The following is a 24,846-nucleotide window of genomic DNA, read 5'->3' as shown; positions in this document are numbered from 1 at the left end:
GGCACACCCCTGCATTTGTATAGAAACTAAATGTCTTCATGAGAGCATAATGGTGTACTCACATGGATAGATTTTCAGAATTGGGATAAAAGAAAGAAACTTCAAGAAATAATGGGAAAACACATGCTTTTAGGATAGCTATTGTGGGGACATGAGCACTTCTGATCTTAGGGATCAGAAAAAGGAATGAGAAGAAATGCCAGATCTTGTCTTTTAGCATGTAAACTCTTTGAGACAATGTCTGTAATTTATTATATATTTATACAGTGCCTACCACGATGGGGCTCTAGTTGGGTTGGCTTTTAGGGGGTTGATTATGAGTTAAATGTTTTAAATAATATGAAGTCTCAGAGGGCCAAACTTCCTCCCAGTCAGCTCAATAGGAATTTTGCCATTGCTTTCAATGGGAAAAGGATCAGATAGTGAATCTGGAGGTATGTGACATATCTTTTCTCAGGAACATAAGTGGGTATGAAAAAAAAAAATCATGCCTTTCTTCTTTGTCCATTTCTGAGAAATGCACAGTCAAACTTTGCATGGATTTTAACTTTTCCGATGTCTCTTCATCCACACATGCTGAGTATAACAGGACAAATTTTGTTTTATTGCAGGAGTTGGCATGTGTTCCACTATATCATGCCACCAAGTAGCATGTTGTTAGGAGCGTTCTGCCCATCAGCATGGAACCTGGGCATGTTCTACCTCTTTGTAGACTACAAGGCATTTGTATGTGACACAGTGCTGCTGACTTTATGTATTTCACTTGGTAAGTCGTGCTGTGGTGAAGTGGGGCCAGCGGGAGAGGTACAGTGTAGTACTGTAGCGTGGGAGGAGCAGCTGGGAACACTAAGAGCCTTTGTGTGGAGAGGTGCTGAGAAGAGTTGTGGACAGGCAAGGAGGGTGGTAGTGCTTGGAAGAGTTGTGGCAGGTGAGGAAGGGGGGGGTGCGTGGAAGAGCCCGCTGGGACGGCGTGCCGGGGGGGGTGCGTGGAAGAGCCCGCTGGGACGGCGTGCCGGGGGAGGTGCATGGAGGAGCCCGCTCGGTCTACGTGCTGAGGGAGGTGCGCGGAAGAGCCCACTGGGAGTGTAAGAAACCGCAAGCGAGGCAGCAGTTGGCTCCTGGCGAGTGAGCAGCAGCCAATGGCTGGATGAGGAAGTGATGTGACCATAGAGAGGAGGCGGGGGGGAGGGAAGGAGGAGAGAGCGGCTCTGGAAGGAAGAAGCGGGGCTGGCGGCGGGCCCGTACCCCGCTCAGGTAAAAGGGGTAGTGCGCCCCCTGTACCCCCCGGCCGCACTTCAGTCACGATCTGGCTGTGCTGGGGACCTTCCGCCTTGGGGTGGGTACGGTCCCGTCTTTCGCCGAGTTCGGAGCTGGCAGCTCCCGATAGGGAGGGACCCGGCACCCACGGGGGAGCCCTCCTTTTTGGGGAGCAGTTGTGCAGAGACCTGGCACCTGTGAGGGAGTACCCTTTGGGGGAGGGGTGCGGAGACCTGGCACCTGCGGGGGGGCCCCTTTGGGGGTTGTGTGGAGACGTGGCACCTGTGGGGGAGCACCCCTTTCTAGGGAGCAGTTGTGCGGAGACCTGGCAACTGTGTGTGGGGGGGCACCCTCTGGGAGGGATGCGGGGACAATCCATCCATCTGGGGGAACGTGTGGGGCAGCCGCTTGTGAGTGCATCAACAGGGGTACAGGGTCTCCTGGCATCCTTCACAGGATGATGAAAACAGCACCAGCTTGATGCCCTGGTACTTTTATCCCGAGGGGCCTTGAGATGGCTGGGATAAGGACTGTGGATACTGCTGGCCTTGTTTCAGAGTCCCTTCGGTTATGAAAAACTGTTTTCATTTTCAGATTTGGGATGGCTGGCTTTCCTTGGGCTTCTCCAAAAAATGAACTTTGGGGCCTCATTAAAGCGAACCTACTCAAGCTTGTTTATAAATATTTTTTTTATAATTTTATTTTACATTGTTTGCTTTTTGGTGGGCCACTTTCTAGATGTTGGAGCAGGTCACGGGTTTGGGTGACCTGGGTTCTATTCCTGTGTCCGAAAAAGAAAAGGAGTACTTGTGGCACCTTAGAGACTAACAAATGTATTTGAGCATAAGCTTTCATGAGCATCCAATGAAGTGAGGTGTAACTCTCAAAAGCTTATGCTCAAATAAATTGGTTAGTCTCTAAGGTGCCACAAGTACTCCTTTTCTTTTTGCGGATACAGACTAACACAGCTGCTACTCTGATTCCTATGTCTGCAACTCTTTGTTATTTTGATTTTGAGCAAGTTACTTTACCTCCCTAATACCTGGTAGAGGTTGTGTGTGTGAGAAGCATTTCTGGATCACAAGAAAAGATGTAGATGACTGGAATGTGTTTTTCCTGTGCTGAAAGACAGGCTAGAAGAAAATAAATCTGAAGTGTTTTTGTAAATGGGTCCTTCTTCCTATCTTTGGTAAATATATGCTAAGATTCTGCAGCCTCTCAGCTGTCTTTTGCTTACAACTGATATTGTCATTTTAAAGAGGGATTAAAATCAGGGTCTAGAATTTAACCCATGTTTTTATTACCAATTCCTGAGGAAAGAAGCCATGCGTAGTGTTTATTTAACTTGTAGATGGTCAGAGTTTGTGTTTATTTGTAGCTCATTAGTGTTTTGAGACCATATTATGTTGTTTTTCTTTTAAATTAGCCATACGCTAGTCAGTACTGCTAGAAATGGTGTAAGTTTTTGAAGATAAAGGTTTTAAATTTTTTTGAGCAACATTCCTCCTCCCCTATTGTTTCTTTTGTTTTGTTTTTTAAAGAATCTTGAGGATTTTAGTTATGTATAGCATAGAAATATTGAGCTAGGAGAAGGGATTGATGTTCATCTATGTTTTTGAGCTGTGTAAAGAGTGGCAAGATCAACATTTGAGTAATAGGATTGGGTTTTATTAACCTTCTGTTGGCTGTTAGCTGAGTGATTGGTGCAACCTGACCTAGCCTATGGTAGCTTTGTGTAGAAACTCTCAATGGAGATTCATGAGCATGTCAGTGTTAAGTATATAGTATTCTTCCATCAGGGCTCTATTAAAAAAATTTTTTTTTTAAGTGACCCTTTACTTAATGTAGTTCAGAGCACTTGTGGTTAACCATGTTGTGGTCATGCTGACACTATGGTTAGAACTGTACTAGCAATAACTGTTTGAGCATAGATATTGCTAGCATAGTATTGGCCATTGGATACTGATGAGTTGGGCTCTCGGCTATAGGATGAATCAAAGGTTAACTTTAGATAACAAACCTAGTGATAGCACCATATTTTTCCTCTGTTTATAATGGGAAAGTCACAAGGAATGGCAAGTGATAGTGCATGTGTTAGGATGCATTTTCTTGTATGGCTTTTCTATCTAATGAGAAATTTTTAAAAATATAGAAAAGTAAAGGAAATTTGGTTACTACTATACCATCAAACTGGCAGGATGTTTGACACCCTGTTTTAGGTCCACAAGTGCTAGTAAATACTTTTCCTCCCCATTACCTCTCTTCCCATTTTCTACAGACACCCATACAAGGTCTTAGTTTTAGGCTAAGAAGTGATGTTGGGGTAGGGAGAAAGTGTTATGTGAGAAGAGAGGAATAACCTTATTCATGGTTTGTGTGGCACTTACTCTAACACTCAGTAATTCTAGAATCACTTTCTTACTAGGAATTCATTTGGAACATACTCTTCTAGAAGACACACATTTGAAGCACTTAGCCTTTTATTTTTTGGTTTAAATTTTTTATTAAGGCAAAGTTATAATAAAATGTTAACATACTACATTTTATATTACTTATTCATGCTCAGGTTAATATTCAAAGAACCTGGCTGAACATTTTGGTTTGCTGACTGAGGAACCCTCCTACTGTGAGTGCCTTAAAAAGGGACCAAACTTTCTAAATATCTGTCCCCTTGTTGTTGCTTCTCGGGTGTACGTACCTTTGTCTCAGACAACAACAAAAACAATGATTACTTTTGTGTATGTGTGTGTGTCTGTGTAGTGACTTAGTGTTGTCTTTACTTTTAGGGTGAATTTAGAAAGGCATAGTCTTCAGCTGCCTTTATGCTATCATCTGGAGTGGAGTCCCAAGAGAGAAGCCACCCACATCCCCTTGATTCCTCCATGTCTGCTGTGGTACAGGAATTGTACACTGGACTGCCAGTCAGCATCTCTGCTGAGCTTACTGTTGGGTCTGATCCTAATGTTAGACTAGATACAAAACCTGAAGCATCAACACTTGTGCTAGGACGTAGTAGCAGTTTGTTGTCTGAGTCCTACAGAATTAATGGGGTGGAAAGTTGCTCACAGGAAACTGATAACCTGGATCATGGGGACAAGCTTACATCTGATGGGCTGGTGGGATCCCTTTCTGAAGAGCCTATGGGGGCTGGAAACCTTGCTGAGAATGAAGAGGCCAAAAGTGGAAGCTTGGGGAAGCAGGACACTTGTGCTAATGGGATCCAGAAAGAGGAGAGAGGATCTGCGAAAGAAACACAAGATGCTGAGGAAGAGCTTGTTGGATGTTGTGCTTTAACCTCTGAAGACAAGTGGTGGTTGAGACAGGTAAGAAATAAATTGATTACAGTGAATGTTTGAACATAGCAGAGAGGGATTTGTTCGGAACTTGATGTCAATGTGCTTTTTGTTCTCTTTCTTTAAGTCTTGCTATCATAGCATCTTGCTCTATGAGTAATTGTTTGGCTCTTCACTGTTTCAGTTTAAGTGAATATATGTCTGAATTGTCTACATGCCTGTTAAACATATTATCTTTATTTTCACTTTAAGAAATATTCCTAGAATGGTATTTGGCAGGTTTGTAGCAACGTGAAGAGCAAAACCTTTAAAGAAGGACAGGAGACGCAAGCGATTAAAAAAAAATTAATTGTGCGATTTAAATAACAATAGAATACCATTTATTTTAAATATTTTTGGATGTTTGCTACATTTTCAAATATATTAATTTCAATTACAACAGAATAAAAAGTGTACAGTGCTCACTTTATATTTTTTATTGCAAATATTTGCACTGTAAAAAAACAAAAAAAAATTATTTTTCAATTCACCTCATACAAGTACTGTAGTGCAATCTCTTTATCATGAAAGTTGAATTTACAAATGTAGAATTATGTACAAAAAAACCTAGCATTGAAAAATAAAACAATCTAAAATTTTAGAGCCTGCAAGTCCGCTCAGTCCTGCTTCTTGGTCAGCCAATCACTGACAAACAAGGTTGGTTACAATTTGCAGGAGGTAACACTGCCTGCTTCTTGTTTACAATGTCACCTGAAAGTGAGAACAGGTGTTCTCATGGCACTGTTGTAGGTGGCATTGCAAGATACTTATATGCCAGATGTACTAAAGATTCGAATGTCCCTTCGTGCTTAACCACCATTCCAGAGGACATGCTTCCATGCTAATGATGGGTTCTGCTTGATAATGATCCAAAGCAGTGCGGACCGACACGTGTTCATTTTCATCATCTGAGTCAGATGCCACCAGCAGAAGGTTGATTTTCTATTTTGGTGGTTTGGGTTCTATAGTTTCTGCGTCAGAGCGTTGCTCTTTTAAGACTTCTGAAAGCGTGCTCCACACCTCGTCCCTCTCAGATTTTGGAAGGTACTTCAGATTCTTAAATCTTGGATCAAGTGCTGTAGCTATTTTTAGAAATCTCACATGGGTACCTTCTTTGCATTTTGTCAAATCTTCTGTGAAAGTGTTCTTAAAATGAACGTGTGCTGGGTCATCATCCGAGACTGCTATACCATGAAATATATGCAGAATGCAGGTAAAACAGAGCAGGAGACATACAATTCTCCCCCCAAGGAGTACAGTCACAAATTTAATTCACGCATTATTTTTTTAATGAGCATCAACAGCATGGAAGCATGTCCTCTAGAATGGTGGCCAAAGCATGGAAGGGTTATACAAATGTTTAGCATATCTGGCATGTAAATACCTTGTAATGCTGGCTACAAAAGTGCCATGCAAACGTCTGTTCTCACTTTCAGGTGACATAGTAAATAAGAAGCAGGCAACAGTATCTCCTGTCAATGTAAACAAACTTGTTTTTGTGATTGGCAGAATAAGAAGTAGGACTGAGTGGACTTGTAGGCTCTAAAGTTTTACACAGTTTTGTTTTTGAGTGCAGTTATGTAACCAAAAAAAATCTGCATTTGTAAGTTACACTTTCACAATAAAGAGATTGCACTTCAGTATTTGTATGAGGTGAATTGAAAAATACTATTTCTTTTTATTATTTTTACAGTGCATATATTTGTAATCAAAAATAATATAAAGTGAGCACTGTGCACTTCGTATTCTGCGTTGTAATTGAAATCAATATTGAAAATGTAGAAAAACATCCAAAAATATTTAATAAATTTCAGTTGGTATTCTATTGTTATAAGTGCGATTAACCGTGATTAATTTTTTTGAGTTAATTGTGTGAGTTAACTGTGATTAATTGGCAGTCCTAAAAAAACCCAAACCCTCACAAATGCCAAATGTCCGTCTTCCCAACTGTTGAGGAGGATATGTTGTAGTCTAAAATGTCATAATACAGGTAACAAAACTAGCCATTATGTGGTCATACTATTGGTACCAGGTTAAAATGACTGACAGTGCTAGATCTGATGCTGAAGCTATATATGACATCACTTATGTCTTAAGTACAGTCTCTGCAGTATCTTTCAACTCAACTCTTCAATAATTGGACAGTGGATCAGTGTCTCTATTTCCTTTTTTACTTCTCAGCTTATATGTTGTGTTTTTGTCCAGCAGACACTGACATTCCAATTATTATTCCAAGGCAAAAAAGTTTGTGAGTTTAGAGATAAAATTGAAATTAATACTTCGCTGGGGAAAAACCCCACAAACATTCAAGTTTTATTTAAAAAAAAAACTTGAAAATTCCGTGTTACAGGTTTTACTATTTGGCACAAGGAATTCCAGACACTTGAAAGTATGCAAATACAGTAAATGAGAAAGATTGATTAAATTAAGGAACTGAAAATTGAGCTTATATGGGGAAGTGAACTTCAAACTTAAATTTCTGAGAAATAATTGTCTCTCCATAATGTGGTCACATGATGACATTTAGGTTTCTTTGATGTCTTTATAATACGTATTAAGATGGTTTAAATGTTACAGATGCTCATTAAACTTTACAATTGCATCTGCTGTTTTCTTTCTCTCTGAGCAGAATCTCTCCCCAAAATCCCCTATCATTTTAAAAGTGTATGTGAGAGAGGAGATTTAAGTCAAAGCTTGTTATTTGGTAGTTACTTAATTTTATACAACCACACTTCATACTTAGTGTACTACTTTGCTTTTTTGCTGGGGGTAGTGAACAAAAAGCTATTTTTTCTAGTAGTAGAAGCAGTGGGTACACAAACTACAAAGCAAATAGTAGGAGTTGTACTAGAGAATTATTTAAATTTAGCATGTTTTCAATGGGAGACAGAAGTTAGTTTTGAATTTTTATTTTTAAACAAGGATGGTTCTCTACAGTTCCAAAAAAAGCTGATTTCATAGTGAAATCTTCCTAATCATATGACTAATCCTACTTTCTCTTTTTCAAAGTTCTTATTTTCTTTTCCAGTAAAGCCACTGTAGACTGACTTTACATTTGTTTGCATCAGTGGTACATCTTCCAACTATTTCTATGGGTTTGGGTTTGATTAATTGAAAATTAGTGTGGAGGGCAAGACAAGATAACTATAAATTTGCTCTAGATGTTTATAAAACCTGAAACATCCATCGTGAGATGGAATGGATTTTGGAGTTTTGTCACTGGAAAGAAAAAGTCTACGTGTCTTACTTGATTTGGCTCATCTATGCTCTGAAAATATTGGACTGTACAGTTGTGAATTGACTGCTGCTTCTGTTTGAAAATTTATTCTCTGGACATGTGACATGGGCTTTAACATGTCAAGTAGCTGCTAAAGCTGGAGTGCACACAAGCCAGAGCTTACCCCAAGGGACAAAATAGAAAAACTGCTTCTTCCATCAAGAGTCTTCACTCTGCATCCATCAGCTTCACCCATCACTGCCAATTAAATATAACAGACTTTGCTAATGTAGATAGATTTATAATTCATACACACAAAGCCAGTTCTCTCTCCATTTCTCAGCAAGGCATTAATAGCAAAATGCTGTAGTTAAGGCTCCTGTTCATTTAAGACTTCATTATTTTACAAAATATACTAGAGAATGTTTAGTACATGAATGTCATTTTTTAGATAAATATATTAAAATATTTTTATTAAACATACATTTTTATCCATTTGCCAGTTCTGGAGCATGTCTGCATTTAAAAATTTTGAGGGTGAGGGTTTATTGCAGGGAAGTTAATAAATATGATTGTCACACTGCTGTTGCCTTAAGAAGGAAACTGTGATTTAGCGGTTCAAAACTGGGGTACAATATTACAAGGCCTGGATTCTATTCATAGCTTTGCAATTTACAGTATTTACTGTAATACTTAAGATGAGTCACTTAGTCTTTTTCCTTTCCAGTATTATAAGGAATAGTATAAGCAGTATTGAGACAATGTTTGAAAGCACTTTAAGGTCTCCATAAGGAAAGTGTTGTAGAAATGCATAATAATTCATTAATAATCTTTTTGAGGAACACATAGTTGGCCTTTCTAGTGCCTTTACTAATGAATTTCTAGAGCCTTCACATTCTAGTGCCTTTACTAATGAATTCCCTTTCATGTGTATCTGGGTGCAAACTACTTAACTGTTAATGCAATACTAAGTTTGCACAATGAAAGTAGTCAGAAAATGCAGGAGTTAAGGTTTGGCAGGAGAGTTAACTATCCACAGGTAGTACAGTGAGGAGGGTAATATTTTCTTGTGCGTTTTTCATCTGCACAAGGGATTCCACTGTGAGGGATTATAATAATGGTTTGGGGTTTGATGAACAATTACCATTCTGTTTCATATTGGGACGCTTTCTGTTGTATTTAAACCACTTACTGCTTTAATTGCTATTTTGGCAAGACTTTACTGGTGCTGAGTTTAAATCTTTTCTGGATGTGTCTCCTCCTGAGGATAGGAAAGACTAATGCAGTATCTTCAACAGTGAGTAAATTTAAAAAAAAAAAAAAAAATTAAGAGGAAAGATGTGATGAGGCAGTGGGTGAGAAAGGAAGGAGAATTTCTCATGTTAGGTGCTTACAGTTTAATTACTTTCTTGTATTACCACCCTTGTAAGTGTGTTTATGGTGTACACATGACTTTCTCCATCATTTCCCCCCAAAAGCCTAGCATATTATGTGGTATGCTAATGCTTAGTGCATCCAGAGTTAGAACTGGTTGAGCAGGTACAGTCCCTGGAGTCTAGGAATAGTCTCTGAAATCTATAATTACCAGTTAGTCTCAGGTGTTGCTGCTACTATGGTGACTTGTTCCTTTATTTCAGGAGACGCCTCAGATAAACCGAAGTGGGGGAGAATTTTCAAGAATCTGCTGTACTGAAATGGCAGTCCCTCTGAAGAGTAAAGGTGTGTATTTCAGTTATTCAGCTTTTTTCCTTTAGGATCCTCTTTCATTCACAGACGTGCGTGAATGATTGCAGGGATAGCTCCTCTGTTCTTTTTGGTAGTGGAAGTTATTGCTCTGTTTGTGTAGAACAATAGCAAAACTTAATCCTGTGCTCTCTCCTGGCCATGTGCTGATGTGATTGAAATGCTCTGATGAAGAGAGTCCGCATTTGGTACTACTTAGTCTGAAATACTTTTTGACTCCAGTGCAGATACTCTTGTTTGTAATTATTGTTTTGTATTGTCTTATTTCTCAAAACCAAACTATATGAAAATGTTAGCAGTAGAAATGTGCAAAAGAAACAATAACTGGCTGACTCAGTCACCATCTAACACTTTAGAATATGCCGTTTCCAAAGTGAGAGGGTTTCTGCCCTAATTCTTAGTCCTCCTGTTAATGATCTGCTCCTGCACACTTCTGTCCACACATGCTTTGATCACTTTGCCTGCATCTGATGGCTATTCTCTCTCTTTTTCTCCACAACAAGCAGGCATGTTGTGACTCTATTTAACTCCAGGATTCTGGAACAACCATATATTGATTTTAGTCCTGTGTTTATTGCAAATCAGGCCTGCTTGGCTGTGGCTAATATCCTGTTCTATCTTGAGTTCTCAATCACCACAGATTCTGTTGACTTCATACTAAAAGAGCTAGTATTTCAAATAGAAAATTTGGGTCTGTCTCTGCATGTAATTTGGTGGCACCAGATGTATCTGCTGTTCTGTGAATTACTGTCATTCAGACTGAGCATAAAACAAAACCAAGAGAAGACCAGCCTTAAGCAACACATCAAATTTATGCTTGCCTGGAGGCCAGTTTTCCGGTCTTGGTCTCTGAAAGTATGGAACAAGTCTTCAAATGTTTGAGCAAATACTGTTCAGATGTTTTTGAATAAAGAAATTGAAAATTCTTTTCCAAAACTTATGACCTCCTTTGAACAAAACTATTGTTGAAATGACCAGAAGTAAACACAAAATGAAATTTGATGTGGAAATAACTCTTGTTAAGTGTCTTTGAGTGTTCTGGTGGAAAGAGTTTTGATTTGAAAATAGTTTGAGAATTCCATGGTGCACAGTATATTTTACCAATTCATAAAATGCCAGCTAGAAAAACTGCTGCATTGTACATGTTTATGGCTAACCTACTAGCACAAGGAAGAGTGCAATGAAGAGATTAGGGAGGGCTGCTGTGCGTTTTGAATGGCAGCAAGGCAAAGGGCCCCAATCATGTACGCCTCAGAAGGTGCTTGGGACAGGGAATTCTAGTGGTGTTAAACCAAATAGCTTCCAGATTATGGAATTTACTTGTTGCCATTTTTTAAAAGTCTGCTAACTCTTGGATTTTTCTACTCTTTCAAAAAAAGTAAATTCCATTGAAAACAATTAAGAAAACCTCATGTTTGTAGCTCAACATTCAAATCAGGAAATACTTAGTTAAGGTTGCATGTGCAACCTTTAATTCTGTGTCTTGTGTATATACATTGTGATACAATCTGATTATGTACCATTTTTGAATTATGATATACAATTTTTTTCTTAAATACATGTAGCCTCTTGTAATATTTTGTACTACAATGTGCATGCTAGACAGTTCATGAAAGTCGCTTATATGAAAAGCATGGAATAAACCCTACATACGTAGCATACCATATTTAAGAGTAAAGCCTAAAGCAATGTTTAAATTTTTTTGGAATGCATGAGCTACATATGTTTCTAGCTAAAATAGTTTTACAGATAACTGCCTCATCCATTTAATTTCACAAAAGAAATCTTTGTAGCTTATTGAAGAGACTGCATATAGTACATAATGATTAAAGCCTCAGTTGTACAAACTCTCATGCCTAACTTTATCCATGTGCATCGACGTTGGCAATGTTGGGGCCTAAACTACTAAAATACACACGTTACAGAGAAGAAAACTTTTCATGTAAAAATTCAGTCAGTAAAGAGAGGTTTCAGAGTAGCAGCCGTGTTAGTCTGTATTCACAAAAAGAAAAGGAGTACTTTTGGCACCTTAGAGACTAACCAATTTATTTGAGCATAAGCTTTCGTGAGCTACAGTGTTGCTGCACCATTGTAGCAATGAAAATGTGAGCATAAAAGAATGAAAAGTTTATTAAAATGAAAACCTAGCACGAGATGCTGCATCTGTTTCTAAAGTTACAAAAAAATTGTATTTTTGAGAAATGTGATCATGTAATTAAAGACTGTATTGTAATGCATCTGCAAAAGAAAGCAATGTTAAGGTTAAGTCCTGTTTCGACCATATGTCCTAACTTGTAAGGCACTTAACTGTACAACCTTAATGGTCTCAACATAGCAATTTGGATAGAAATTCAAAATTACATGGTACATTAAAATCATTGTTTCCTTCCTTTTTCTGACCCTTCCTTTTGTGGTAAGGGTTGGAGGGGACAACCTTTTGGGGGTTTGAACTCCTCTTCATGCTTCATTCCAGGGGGCTGGACTTGATGACTTCTCGAGGTCTCCTCCAGCCCTACTTTTTTATGATTCCAGTAACTAGCTACCACTGGTGCCACTTACATTAAATCAGTGTTTCTGTTAAAGTGATCATTAGTGAAATAATGTTTACAGTTAAACTTTCTTTTGGTTTAACACCTGTTCAAAATTAATGGGGAATTTGAATGGCTACTGACAAATTTCTGTCCTCTGTGCAATAAGTTTTCTCTGTCTTCCACACACACAAACAAGGATTTAAAAATAGGAGAATGTGATGGTAAAGCCATATATGGCAAGGTGGACTCAGGAGTAGCCATCATATGTGTAACTATTCTAATTTTTTTTTTTTAAATGACTAAATTTCAAGATAGTGGTGTCCCCTTCAGTACTTTGCTGAGCTGTTTCAGGTTGTTCTGCAAGGAGGACAGCATTGCATTGGCTTATGTTCAGTTCATTTAGAAGGTTATCCGCCACAAGGGCTAAAAATGTAATATCTTAAAAGGACAGAAGCAAAATTGAACATGTTCTACCCAAAAGGAGGCAAAAATCCTCTTGTCCTCCCTTCGTATTGAGAAAAAGGTTGGAAGCCTCTCCTGACTCTCGGTTGTTTTTCATTCAGATTAAGGGAATGAGCAGATCCTAGAGAAACTCATCAAATCTCTAATATCTTGACAGAGCAGGCCCAAGCAACATAGATTCATAAACTGGGAAAGCCAGAAAGAGACCATTGTGATTATGTAGTCTAACCTCCTGTACAACACAAGCTATAGGACTTCCCTGAATTAATTTTTGTTTGAATTAGAACATATCTTCTAGAAATCCATCTGTCTTCCTCCCCATCATCATTCCGTGAATGTCTGGAACTTAGCTTATCAAAGGAAAAGCACCCACACACCCCACCCCACTCCCCAAAAAAGTGTAGGTTGGAAAATTCCATGTCCCCTGCTTGCGAAGAGAGACAATTGTCAGACTGACTCCAAGTCTCAGGAGAACAAGCCTTTTTGTCTTAATGTTTTGAATCTCTCTTGAAGTATAGTAGCAGGCCTGGAACACTCCTAAGAAGCCTCCTCCTAGTGGAAGAAACTGAGTGAGGAAGCCAAATATTTTCCATTGGAGCTGTATATTCTGCTGCCTGCAGCTATAGAGGATGCCATTGGGACTGAATGAGAATATGGTTAAGGCCAAAGTAGATGCAGTCTAAGGATCTAATGTACCAAGGAATAGATTCTTCCCTGAGAAGAAATTATGGCAACTTCCACATCTTTTGTTAGGGTATTAATGGCTTGGACAGTTTCCCTGTCTGAGCTAATTTCCTTAAAAGTAAGGAAGTCCGATAGCCATCGAGCACCATTGGGGAATTTTTCTTTCCTGGCAATTGCTTAATTGGACACCCTAATATTTTTCCACAGAGCATTCGGACCTAAAATCATGTCTCACAATCATGTGGGTAAGGTGACTGAAGGCTGACATACAGGCAAACCAACCATTAGTGTCCTTCAGGTATTGAAGAGGAAGATTGTTTTCGGAGTGGGTGGACATGGTTTATCAAGGAGTCCTACAGAAAGACCTTGGCCAGTGCTACACTGTATAAGAGGAAGTACAAGCCAAGCCTTTCATGCCTGCTGTTTGGGAAATATGGGAGTAAATCAAAGTGCTAAATCAAAGTGGAATAAAACATGACCGGGATGACGTAAGGGTGACTTCCGAAGAAAGCTCTTCGTATTGTCCTGCTTACTGCTTGGTCTCCAGTAGGTTTACAGTAGACTAGAGCCCTACCTAGTAGGCAGGTTGCACAAAGTTAGCAAAGAGAGAATCCCAACTGGATTGGACAAATGGGTTCTAAACATAGCACATCAGGGCTAAGTGATAGTTACAAATCTGCATGTGGGAGTCAATGATCTTCCTTCATTGAATTACCTCCTCTCTGTAAAAAAAAAAAAAAAAAGAAAAAAAAGAAATATGGAGGCAGCAACCCAACAGTCTAGATTTGGGAAACAGAGGAAGTTTGGAGAGTGGAGGTGGCCCTGGGTCCATACTTTCTTCCTGGTTCCCAAAGGCCCAGGGGGATGCAGGGTAGTATCAGACCTTAATGTCTGACTTTTTTCCAAAGAGACTTGTAACTTTTATATTGTCTCAACTTTTGGGTGTACCAATTTATCTTAAAGAAGACCAGATTTTAAGTACACCTCTACCATGATATAACGCTGTCCTTGGGAGCCAAAAAATCTTACCATGTTATAGGTGAAACCGCATTATATTGAACTTGCTTTGATCCACCGGAGCGTACAGCCCCGCCCCCTGGAGCGCTGCTTCAGCGCTTTATAGCCGAATTCATGTTATATCAGGTCGCGTTATATCGGGGTAGAGGTGTAGTATTGAGCATTTACCTTCTGAAAAATCAGGTCCCTTAATGTGTCTGAAGTTGGCTACACAAAATCACTCGTCACTTTTGAAAATTTAGGCCAAAATTCATGATGTCTGAGGGAGCTGGGATTCAAGAGGGAAATGCTTAGGTTCACTCTTTTGGTTATCTTCGAAGGTGAAATGCTGTTGTCAATCAAGCTGAGACATGATATGACTGTACATCTTTATAACACTGTCTTTAGAAGAGGATGCTTTCCTTACAGTAGCTGTCATTTCTAATACACTCCCACCTAGCAATATACATAAGTTTTATGAAAGAACTTAGTAACGTCAGTAAACTTTTCTCAAACAAGATGAGATCTATGTCTGCCCCTTGCTAGATGATTTGCTTATATCTAAGAGTGCTCTCACAGAGAATAAGGGGAAATGGCCAGCCAGTATGCAGCTCAATGTTTAGACAAGAACATTATTGTCATAAGTCAGTACAAAGAATAGGTAGATGCCAGAAAAATTGATCTTTCACTGTAGAGTGTGAATTGATAGCAAGAGCCACAACAAGCTCTCTGGAGAGGAAAGAGCTTGGATGTTAAACACACAGCTAAAGAGGTCCCTAACTACAAATAGCCAAGGACTGTTGTTTCTACTAAGTGTCATGCTGTTGGGCAAGACTATACGTGAAATTGTTAGTTTTCTTCTCTAATTGCCCTGGCATATCTTACCAATTTATCAACCTGTGGCACTTAGGTTCCAGGAAAGATAGCTAAGTCTCTGTGCTAATGGCTAAAGAACAATATGTATCTAGCGGGTCACAGGATTACTGAGCCAGAGCAGCATTTTGATAACTGTAGATGCCACCTGAACAGCTGGGGTGCACATACAGAAGGGAAGTCAGTACAAAAGGAGGAAGGATCCATGACAGGAGCTCATAAAATGAAAATCGACTGTCCTGGTAAACTGGCTCAGCAGACAGTTAATAGATTCAAGCTTCCATCTCAAGATTATTTTTTAATTGCAAGTCAGGTTTTTGAGTGGACTCTCACTGGATTTAGTCATGTCAAGATTGAGCAACAAGACCTCCCAGATTCCTTTCCAGGAGAAGGAACCACAAGGGTAGAGCAGTTGACATCCGGTCCAAGAGATGGCTGAAATCCTTTCTGTATGTCTTGCCTCCTGTATTCATACTCTGCGAAATGATATAAAGGAGAGAGCCAAGGTGATTCTGATCGTTCCTTAGTGTCCAAAGAGCCTTGGTCTTCTGACCTGATCAGTCTATTGGTCTGTCTGCCCATCTTCTTTCCCTGCAGGAGAAAATATGCAGTTGGGGGTCCAGTTCTGAACATGAGCCAGAAAAGTGAAGTTTAGCTGCATGACACTTGAAAGGAAGTAATTGAAAAGGGAAGGCTGGCCTTCTACACCACCTTACCTACATCTAGACTGTTACCCAACAGTCTGTATTATAGAACCTGGTCATGGGTTCAAGCACCAATGGAGGTGCAATCATGCAGTACTGTACAAGTCAAGGCCAAAGTTATGTTCTGAAATCCCTAAGTCAGGGCTTGACAATACATCTAAAATATCGGACTTTAAAATCCAACATTGAAGCATTAATAGTGCACTGGATTCAAAAGAAAATAGACTTCACTCTATCCTGACACCAGAAGGTTCGTCAGGACACCTTGGCTAATTAACCATCTATATGTGTATGGAATACAGCACTTGTGTTCAATACTCTGTAGATGTTAGAAGGGCACTCAAAATATACTGTTCATCTCAGTGCAATCTGATGTTTTTACACTGTCTTTATTCTATACCAGCTGCCTGGTGAGCAAGGTAGCCTTTTAGGTTTCAGTATCTGAGTGGATCAAATTAAGTGTATCAGAGGCTTCTAAAGCTAGAATTCGTACTCTCCCTTCAGGACTTGCTCCTTACCCTTAAGAGCTGTGGCAGCTCTCTGGGCAGATACGACCGTAGCACTTATGAGGGAATTTGTAAGGCACACACTTGAATCTCTACTAATATGTTTACCAGTTGTATAAGATAGACCTGCAAGTTTCATCGGATGCTTCCTTTGGCAGAAGAGTTCTGCATGCGGTGGCACTTCAGTGATTAGGTAGTGACAGAGAATGAATAGAATGCTGTGTGTGTTCATGGAGCCATACACATAGACATCTTTGGTGATCTTAACGATAACATTCTGAACACCTGTATAAAAGGGGCATGAATTCCCAATCCAGAAATATCAAACTAGGAAAAATTTTCCAGTGAATTGATGGAAGCTAGCTGGCACAGAAGTAGAGGCTGCTAAAGGAGAATCCTTTTTACCCAAGAGTGGGAGAAGGCAATAAAGGGAGTGGTTAGAAAAGAAGATACACTTGGAAACAAATTTATTCAAATCTTTGAAGGTGAAGCTGAGGCATTCGTTTTTTGTAGAGAAAGAAGAGGCATTAGTGAAGAGATTTACGAAAAAGAAGATGTAATCAGACTGTTTCGGTATTGAAATGGACTTGAACAATCTAATGGGGTCTCTTCCACCTCAAGCTTCTTACTTTTAACTTTGGTAATATTTGGATAGATTGGAAGAGAGAAAGGGAATAAAAATGCAAAATGCTCTTGAAAGAGTTGCTCCATTGTAAAATTTCATTTCAACAGTGCATACATATCTTCCTCTAGTTCCTTGTCTGCAGAAGAACGGTAGTTGGCAGTACAAAAGTTATAGTACAAAAGAGGAGACTTTTTAATCTTCTCTCCTGTAATACAATTAAGACAGTATAAATTCATTCAATTTTGAAACAGCTTACTCTGTCCCACCAGATAATTTAAATACACATCTTGTCTACTTCCCACACTTCTAAATCTGTACATACAGTATTTTAATTTGCTGTTCATCACAGAAAAATGCTACTGAAAATAAGCACTGCCACTAGTTTGATAGAACTCCTATGAGCTCTGGCTCTGAACTCCTGAATTACAGTGATCTGAGAACTCAGAGTATTGGATCCATACCAGGTATGTTTAATATCCATGCAAATAGGTTACAGTTAGGATTAAAAGATAATTTTGATTTGTTTTAAAGTAGACTGGTGGTAGGGTTTGTCAAAGTGATTAAGGATCAATCAGTAAAACTGTGCTGCTAATAATTGTATATTAAGTAGAGAAGAAAGTAAAACGGAAGTTTTTTTTAATTTATTGTGCAGTACTGATTTTTTTTTTTTATTGTGCAGAAGAAAACCAAACAAACGTACAGGTGACACCTGAAATTCTGCCAAAGCCCACTGAAGAAGTACAAGGTATGAAGGCTGATGGGACTAGGATATTTAGTAAAGCAGGACACAGGAATGACAGAGTGAGTAAAGGTCTTCCACCTGAGAACAATGAATGCCCAGATATAGACACTACCATGGCCGGTGGTGAGGTTTCAGAAACCAACACCTTAGTTCCCTTAGAGCCTTTAACAGTTGTGGAGACTGGATCAACAAAAGAACATCCACAAGAAGAAAAAGAATGTAGAGGATTAACAGCCTGTACTACCATGTCGTTGACCACCATGGGTTGTGCTATTTTTGATTCAGAGACTGGAGAAGTAGAGTTGTCTAGATCAAGCCATGTTAATGAAACTAATGCAGCACCTGCAAGTTACCAGACTTACCAGCAAAATGAAGAAAAGAGCCCTCATAACAACAGTGCTGTTTCTGTATCTAAAAGTAGTGTTGAAGTTGATATGCCTCTCTCAAAAGAAAGCTCTGAAGCTTTATGTGGTTCATTAAGAAGTTTGTGTAGTCTGGAATCTGGACATATGCCACTAGAAGACAACACTATTGAGATCTGTGAAATACAGGAGGAGTATCTTGCAGAAGAGATAGAAAGCCCAAGCTGTGATGATGATAGTCAAAGAACTGAGTTTCTAGAGAACTGGATCTCCAAGCCTATGGTTGAAGAACAGCTCTCTCCAGTGCAGAGTGAAGAAATGTCCAGTGATGAGCCCGAACAATCGGAAATGGATAGTTGCACTGACCATTCATACACCTATGGTTCTGGGAAAGCTGCTGAAATCCAGAGAGAAACTGCTATGAAGAACAGTTGTGGCATGAATAGTGGGCATGATATTCAAGAAAGTGTTCATTCAGAGAGCTCTAATTCGCCAGTTCCTAGTTCTGTTGCTTCATCAACTGAGGAGTTTCCAAAAGGAGATTTAAGAATCCCCTCAAAAATTAATAGCTTGAAAAAGGATGGGGACCAGTGGAAAATATTTATTAATGATGTGTGCTGGGGTGATATAGTAAAACAACATACAAAAGAAAATGGCACTCTATTGGTGGACACAAAAAACCTTGTCAGTATTAAGACTCGAGACATGCATACATGCTATAATATCTACAATAAATATGCAAACTCTCCTCCTACTGTTCATGACTTTCTGGACTACGGCACCAAGGTAGGTGAAGTTTCCCTTGAGGCACAACTGTTTGAAAAGGAAACCAACAGCAGTTCAGTGGTAGAAGATCTGAACAACAGTTTTGGTAACGCTCCAGAAGCAAATTGTGTTAATGTTAACTTGCCTGCATGCAAAGAAACTAACTTTGCTTCTACACTAGGTGAAGCTCTTAGTCATGATGCAGAAAAATTAAGAGTGTCTCTTGGAGTTATAAGTGAACTTTCTTCTTGTAATACTGATATAGTTTCAAACCGAGATGTGTACCTGTACAGACTGTCTAAAAAAGAATCCATCCTTGCTTCTGCAAAACTGGAGACACAACATACGGGCCTTCTGCTTCATAAAAATGAAGAATTGTCTTTAGTAAATCACAGGAATTTCAATACTTCTAATGTAGCAAGTGAAGGTCCCCAGAAGAGCATCCACTTTGCACTGGGGGCTACAGAGAAGATGGTCACTGATATGGAAAATGAAGAAAGTAACCTGTATACTCATAATGACCAGTGTATAAAAGACCACTGTTCAGCTGTCAAGACCTGCTTCATCTTATCAGATAGAACCAGCTTGGATAATACTACACTGAACAAGGATTCTTTTAAAGTGCAGACTAAATTGAAGACTGAAGAAGTCAATGGCTTGGAAACAGGAGACTTACTTGTACATAATGATAAAAAAGCAGTCAACCGTCCTGAGGAGAACACTCATGTAGCATGTGAATCTGTTCCTTGTGAAGATAGTTGGAATTGCAGCAATATGTTTCAGTATATGGCAAATCGTACTTCCACAGCAGAGAAGCTATTGCATTCAGCTTGCACTCCAGATGAGTCCACGACTAGATTATCAGAAGTGGAGATTTCAAATACAAATATCGAAGTAGAAAGCTTGAAACTCTATGATGGCCAGAGTGAAATAACAGAGGAAAGGCTAGATTCTGGCACCACAGAGAGAACTTCTGATACAGATAAGGGACAAGAACAAATTAACTCTTGTGCATTACAGAAAGATGAAATTGATAGAATAGAAACTGTGGATAGTGTAAAAGCTCATGAAGGCAGTCACCAAAATGAGACTAGTGAAGAGTCAGTCAACAGAGATTTGAACAAAACCATATTTGGTATCCATCTTGATCTTGGCAACACAACAGTAGTCCTGGGAGAGGGAGAATTAAAGATGTACAAGAAGACTGTGTTACCTTGTGAATACAATTTTTCTGAAGGCGGCACTTCAAAGAATGACACAGACTCCAGCATCCCAAGTCATGAAAAACATTTGGACCAATCCTTTGACTTAGAATTGTCAGGTTTTAAACATTCAAAGCAACCAAATGAGACCATTTGTCAGATGGGAAATCAATATCTTGCATGTCAAAGTGAGCTTAATGGGCCGGTTTCATACAAGCAAAATGAAATCCGAGTAGCCGATCAAGTTCTAGAGTTCCAACAGTATGACTTAGACATGTCCAACACTGGTGTACAAACTTTGACAAGTTCAGTGGATGAACCTAAAAGATCTATCCGCTCCAAGGAAAATGAATCATTAACTCTAAAGAAAGATGAAGAAACAACTCCACTGGTTCATGAGTCTTTAAGAGAAAAGAGTTTTCAAGGAACTTTCAAAGAAATAATGGTGGATAACTCTTCCAATAGTATGGTAGATACAGACTGTTCCGAATACACAAATTCCATCAGTGATCTATCGGAAGGGGAGAAAGTAGAATTAAAAGAATCTGATAATGTAGGTAGCAGTACAAGGGAAGATCAAGGAACTTTCAAAGGAAGTATGGTGGGCTGTAGTTCTTCCAAAAGTTTGGTAAATGTGAACCATTCAGAATACACAGACTCTCTCAGTAGTGCAAAGGAAGATCAAAAAGAAGAACATACAATATTGGCAGAAAATACCAAACTTTCTGCATTATTGAACACGGGTAGCTTGGTTATGGGCCCGGAAAATAAAATTAAGACCATTGTTGAATCCTTTTCTGTGTCTCAGTCAGCCTGCAAGAGTCTTTCATGTGTACCAGAAGATATGACTCTCGTTCCAGAGATCACAAATGAAACATGCTTACTGTTGGATTCTTCAGTAAATCATAGAATCATAGAAAGAAATAAAGCTTGTCCTCAGCCAGAACTTGTGACTTTTACAGTTCCTGATGGTCAAGAGCGCGTAAATCAAGTGCAGTCTGAAGAGTTCTGTGTGAATCAAGAGCTTTCCAGTTTGAAAGGAGTAATTTCAGAAACACCTTTAACTCAGAACTCAGAAATCTGCCTGCCTCAAAAAGATGAGCTGCCTGCATCATCTGAGAATGCACAGATAGTTGACCAGGATTCGTCTTCAGCAAATGCCCTCTGTCATGACTATTCTGCTATAGAACCTCTTGAGCTGATAGAGTCATTTGAGAGAAGAGCTGATGGCAACGACAGCCCATCTGAAGAGAGAGAAAAAGCAATTAGCTCCCTAAATGATGCAGTTAAACTAGAAGTGTGTACGGCTTCTCATGCTCACAGCAAGGAGAAGTCTGTAAGTGCAGGGCCAGTTGTAAAAGAGATGGATGTAATTTCATCAGACAGTATTGATTGTGTACAGAAGTTTAAAAGACCATCTGTAGACGACCAGAGGCAAAATGCAGTAACTGCAGAAAAAATAAAGAAGCCAATGCATTCTATTTTTGACCATAAAAATTATTTAGGAGTTTTGCTAGAAGACTTGAAATGTTCCGGTGACGAAGTTAGAAGCTGTGTGCCTCTGAATGCTGAGACTTATGAAAAGCCTTCACAAACCTACTCTACTGAACAGATCCCAGAATGGAGTTTGAATAACCTTTCAGATAAAGGGAAAACTTACGTTAAAGATCATTCAGAATTAGGAGATGTCAAGTTGCTTTCAGAAATCGTAGACAATTATTTGCAATCTAAAGACTTAGTTAACAAAGAAACATCAGAAGTCCATTATAACACAGTATGTAGCAATAAGCTGTCAAAAAACGACACAGAAGCATCTTTAAAATGTCTCGATTGCAGCGAAGTGTGTCTGCCTTATGAATTAAATTCACAGAGCAAAGACAACAGGAAGGAGGTTATAGGAGACCAAATGAAGATACCACATGACTCAATCAGTGCAGAAAATGAGGTGTCTGATGCAGAGAGATTGGGCAAAGTAGGCGAATGTCAAACTCTTAAGCGAAAGATGTGTGAGGAGACTGAAGAATATCCAGCTCAAAACATCCTACTCCGTAAGGGGCAAGCACAGCAAATAAAGGAGTCAAAAGATCAAGAGAAAGCAAAAATCCCATTGCAGGAGAGTGTGATGTTTGATAGTGAGCCTTTAGATAGTTCTTCAGATGGACTGGTAGCATCTTCGAGAGTCATGAAGATCGAAGGTCCTGGAGAGCAGCTCTTTGCTGTCATGAGCAGTATAAATGATAGTGACAATAAACAAATATATAGCACTTTACAAGGAGTCAAAAGGCCAAAGATTTCCAAGGATGAAGATAAGTCAGAGCATATGAAGACTATGGACTCAGAAGTGGAAAGCCTGAGCTTTCATTTAGGGACCCACATTGAATTGTCAGCAGATAATACCCCTTTCATTCCTGTTTCTCTCTCACAACCACAAGCTAAAAGCTTTGCTGGGGATGATGAAATCCACGGTGCCTTTGGAAGTACACACAGACTAAGAGGACTTTTTTCATTCAAGAAGCAGCCACGAAGGAAGTGCAAAAAGGTCCCCACACCAGATGAGCTAAAAACTGTAAGAAAAAGTAACAAAGTTAAAAGCTCAGCTTTTATAAGGAATTTCCCTGAAACTGTTCCTATGCAAGAACACAAACTCCTCAGCTCTGTATATTTTGCATGTAAACCATCAGTAATGGAAGCAGAAATAGCCATGAGACTCGACCATATGTCAAAGCAGAGAGCCAATAGGTGCAGTTTGTTGAACAGCTTGAAACTTAGTAAATGTACCAAAGAACCAATACTGTTAAGCAGGCTGTCTACTATGGCCAATAAACTGCTGGCCCCACCCAAAAGCACCCACAGGTTAAAGACTCTGCAATGTTCCTCTGAACGTCCAATGGTCGAAAGGTTCAGCCAACTTAGATCTAAAAAGCTACTGGAAGGTTTTTCATGCATTAACATGAAGTTAAACTCTCACCAGGCTGATGGCTTGTGCACCAAGATGTTCAACCTTCAGCCATTGGCACTTTATCCTGTAGACTACACCAAAATACACATTTTAGACTTGAGTAGCAACATTCCATCATCAGTCTTCAATACCCCCATTTCCCCAATTTCTTTTCATACAAAATTGGACTCTGATTCTTTGATAAACCTCAGAGGGATTACATCCCAACAGTGTGTACCTGATATACCAGCTTTAGGAGAGGCACCAGTACATCCGTCACAGCCTTCAAAATGGACCTTCTCTTTCCTCCTGTCCCAAAGCTACTCAGGTACAGCAGCTTTCAGGGAAGACGCTAATCTCAGTAAGGAGCTGCACTCTTCTACTCTAACAACCACAGAGGCTGTAATCCCTAGTCATGACATTAGGAGAAATCTCATAGCTAAAAGAAGAACAGGGTGCTCCATGCTTGGCCTTCACACAGTGTTAGCACTTTCTTCCTCTGGATGTTACAGGATCTGGACAAAAAGAAGAAATGTAACCCGTCGAATTCCTACTGTCCAGAGACTGTTTATGTCACAATTCACACAGGGTTTGAAAGGGTTAAGGTCTCCATCTTCGGTATCAGATGACCTCTTCTCTTCATGGCCCTACTCACTGGGCAGGGTACTTTCCATATGGAGCCAGCATGGTCCTTCTGCCTGTCCCTCCGAATTCACTCCTCTCCATTCCAATCACTGCAAGTGGCAGCCAAGTCTGGGCATCGAGAACAGGTAAAATCCATCAACTTCTTTCTGAGAATAAATACATAGTGTATATAGTTGCAGCTTTTGGGGAGGGAGAGGGGTATTAGAGTTTGGAGTAGAGGGTCAGTTTCCGGTACTTCCTGCACACTCCACTCAGGAAATGGCTCAATAGAAGACTCTTCCGTACAGAACCATCTCTGTTATCTGAATTTGAGTACGTTTTCATTGGTTTCTTTAATAATCTCTTCTGGCAGAACCGCTAACTCTTCTTCTTCTGCCTCTCTGCAATACATACACAGCATGCACCAGAATATATATTGCAGAAAGGTGAGCTACTTCACTAACTCTGTTCTAAATGACTGCAGAGCTACTAGATTTTTGAGGTAGGAAAGTTTTTCAGACACCTGAGTTACCAGTCTAGCTTGAGCCATGACCAGATGGATTTACGTGGCTGGGCAAATTCTAAATCTGAACAGAAAGGAATAATTGTGTTGCACCCAGTTGAACTTTTAATCGCATTCTAATGAATTGTTCTACATTAATTTTAATTGTAACCTGTTCTGTATAACTGTTCCTGTTGACCGTCCTGCAAGATGCACTGTTAGCATAAATAAGTGCAGCTCCACCGAGATCACTGATGAATTTTGGCCTTTTTATCAAACTGAAAAGGAGTAAGAGAGGAATAAAGACTGTTTGTTTTTTTCTTTTGCTGCTAATTACATGAGAGGAAGGGTGGACTTGTTAAGGCATTACATGGGGAATGAAGAGAGATGGGACCACTGGCTCTGCAGCTGCTGCAAGCTTCCTGTGTGACATTTCTGTGCCTCAGTTGTCCCATTTATAATATAGGATAATTCTGCTGCCTAACCTCACAGGGGTGGGCTGTTTGAGAGGTACTCAAATACTACAATTATGAGCACTATAGAAAAGCCTATAAATTAAAATAGATAAACTGATGAATTCTCTTGCCTACCACTGTGATCTCTAAAGAAATGTTGAACTTGGCTTCTCTGTGTCCCTGTTTGGCTATTGGTATAGGCAAAAAATCTTGCCAGATAACTAACTACATACATTTCACTATCTGTGAACTGAGACCTTTGAAGTTTAAAGTGGCCCTTGCTGGCCAGAGCTAATCAAGTATTCAGTCCACTGATTTAAATTCTC

The 24,846-nt window shown here is 39.5% G+C and overlaps 1 protein-coding gene across 7 annotated transcripts in view; it reads left to right on the top strand.

Moving 5' to 3' along the window:
* The window catches only part of PRR14L (proline rich 14 like), a 36,657-nt gene that overhangs the window by 929 nt on the left and 10,882 nt on the right, over positions 1-24,846 (top strand). For 2 of the 7 annotated variants that reach the window (XM_073312465.1, XM_073312459.1), the window contains exons 2-5: positions 612-766; positions 4,044-4,580; positions 9,444-9,525; positions 17,610-23,709. In XM_073312465.1, coding sequence (XP_073168566.1) covers positions 4,080-4,580; positions 9,444-9,525; positions 17,610-23,709 — 6,683 coding nt within the window. In that variant the 5' untranslated portion in view covers positions 612-766; positions 4,044-4,079. The other 5 variants (XM_073312462.1, XM_073312464.1, XM_073312461.1 and 2 more) reach the window with 4 other exon arrangements.

Source organism: Lepidochelys kempii, chromosome 15, assembly GCF_965140265.1.
Source record: "Lepidochelys kempii isolate rLepKem1 chromosome 15, rLepKem1.hap2, whole genome shotgun sequence".
NCBI lineage: Eukaryota > Metazoa > Chordata > Testudines > Cheloniidae > Lepidochelys > Lepidochelys kempii.
Note: the sequence above shows the minus strand (reverse complement) of the source record. Positions and strands in the feature narration are given on the sequence as shown.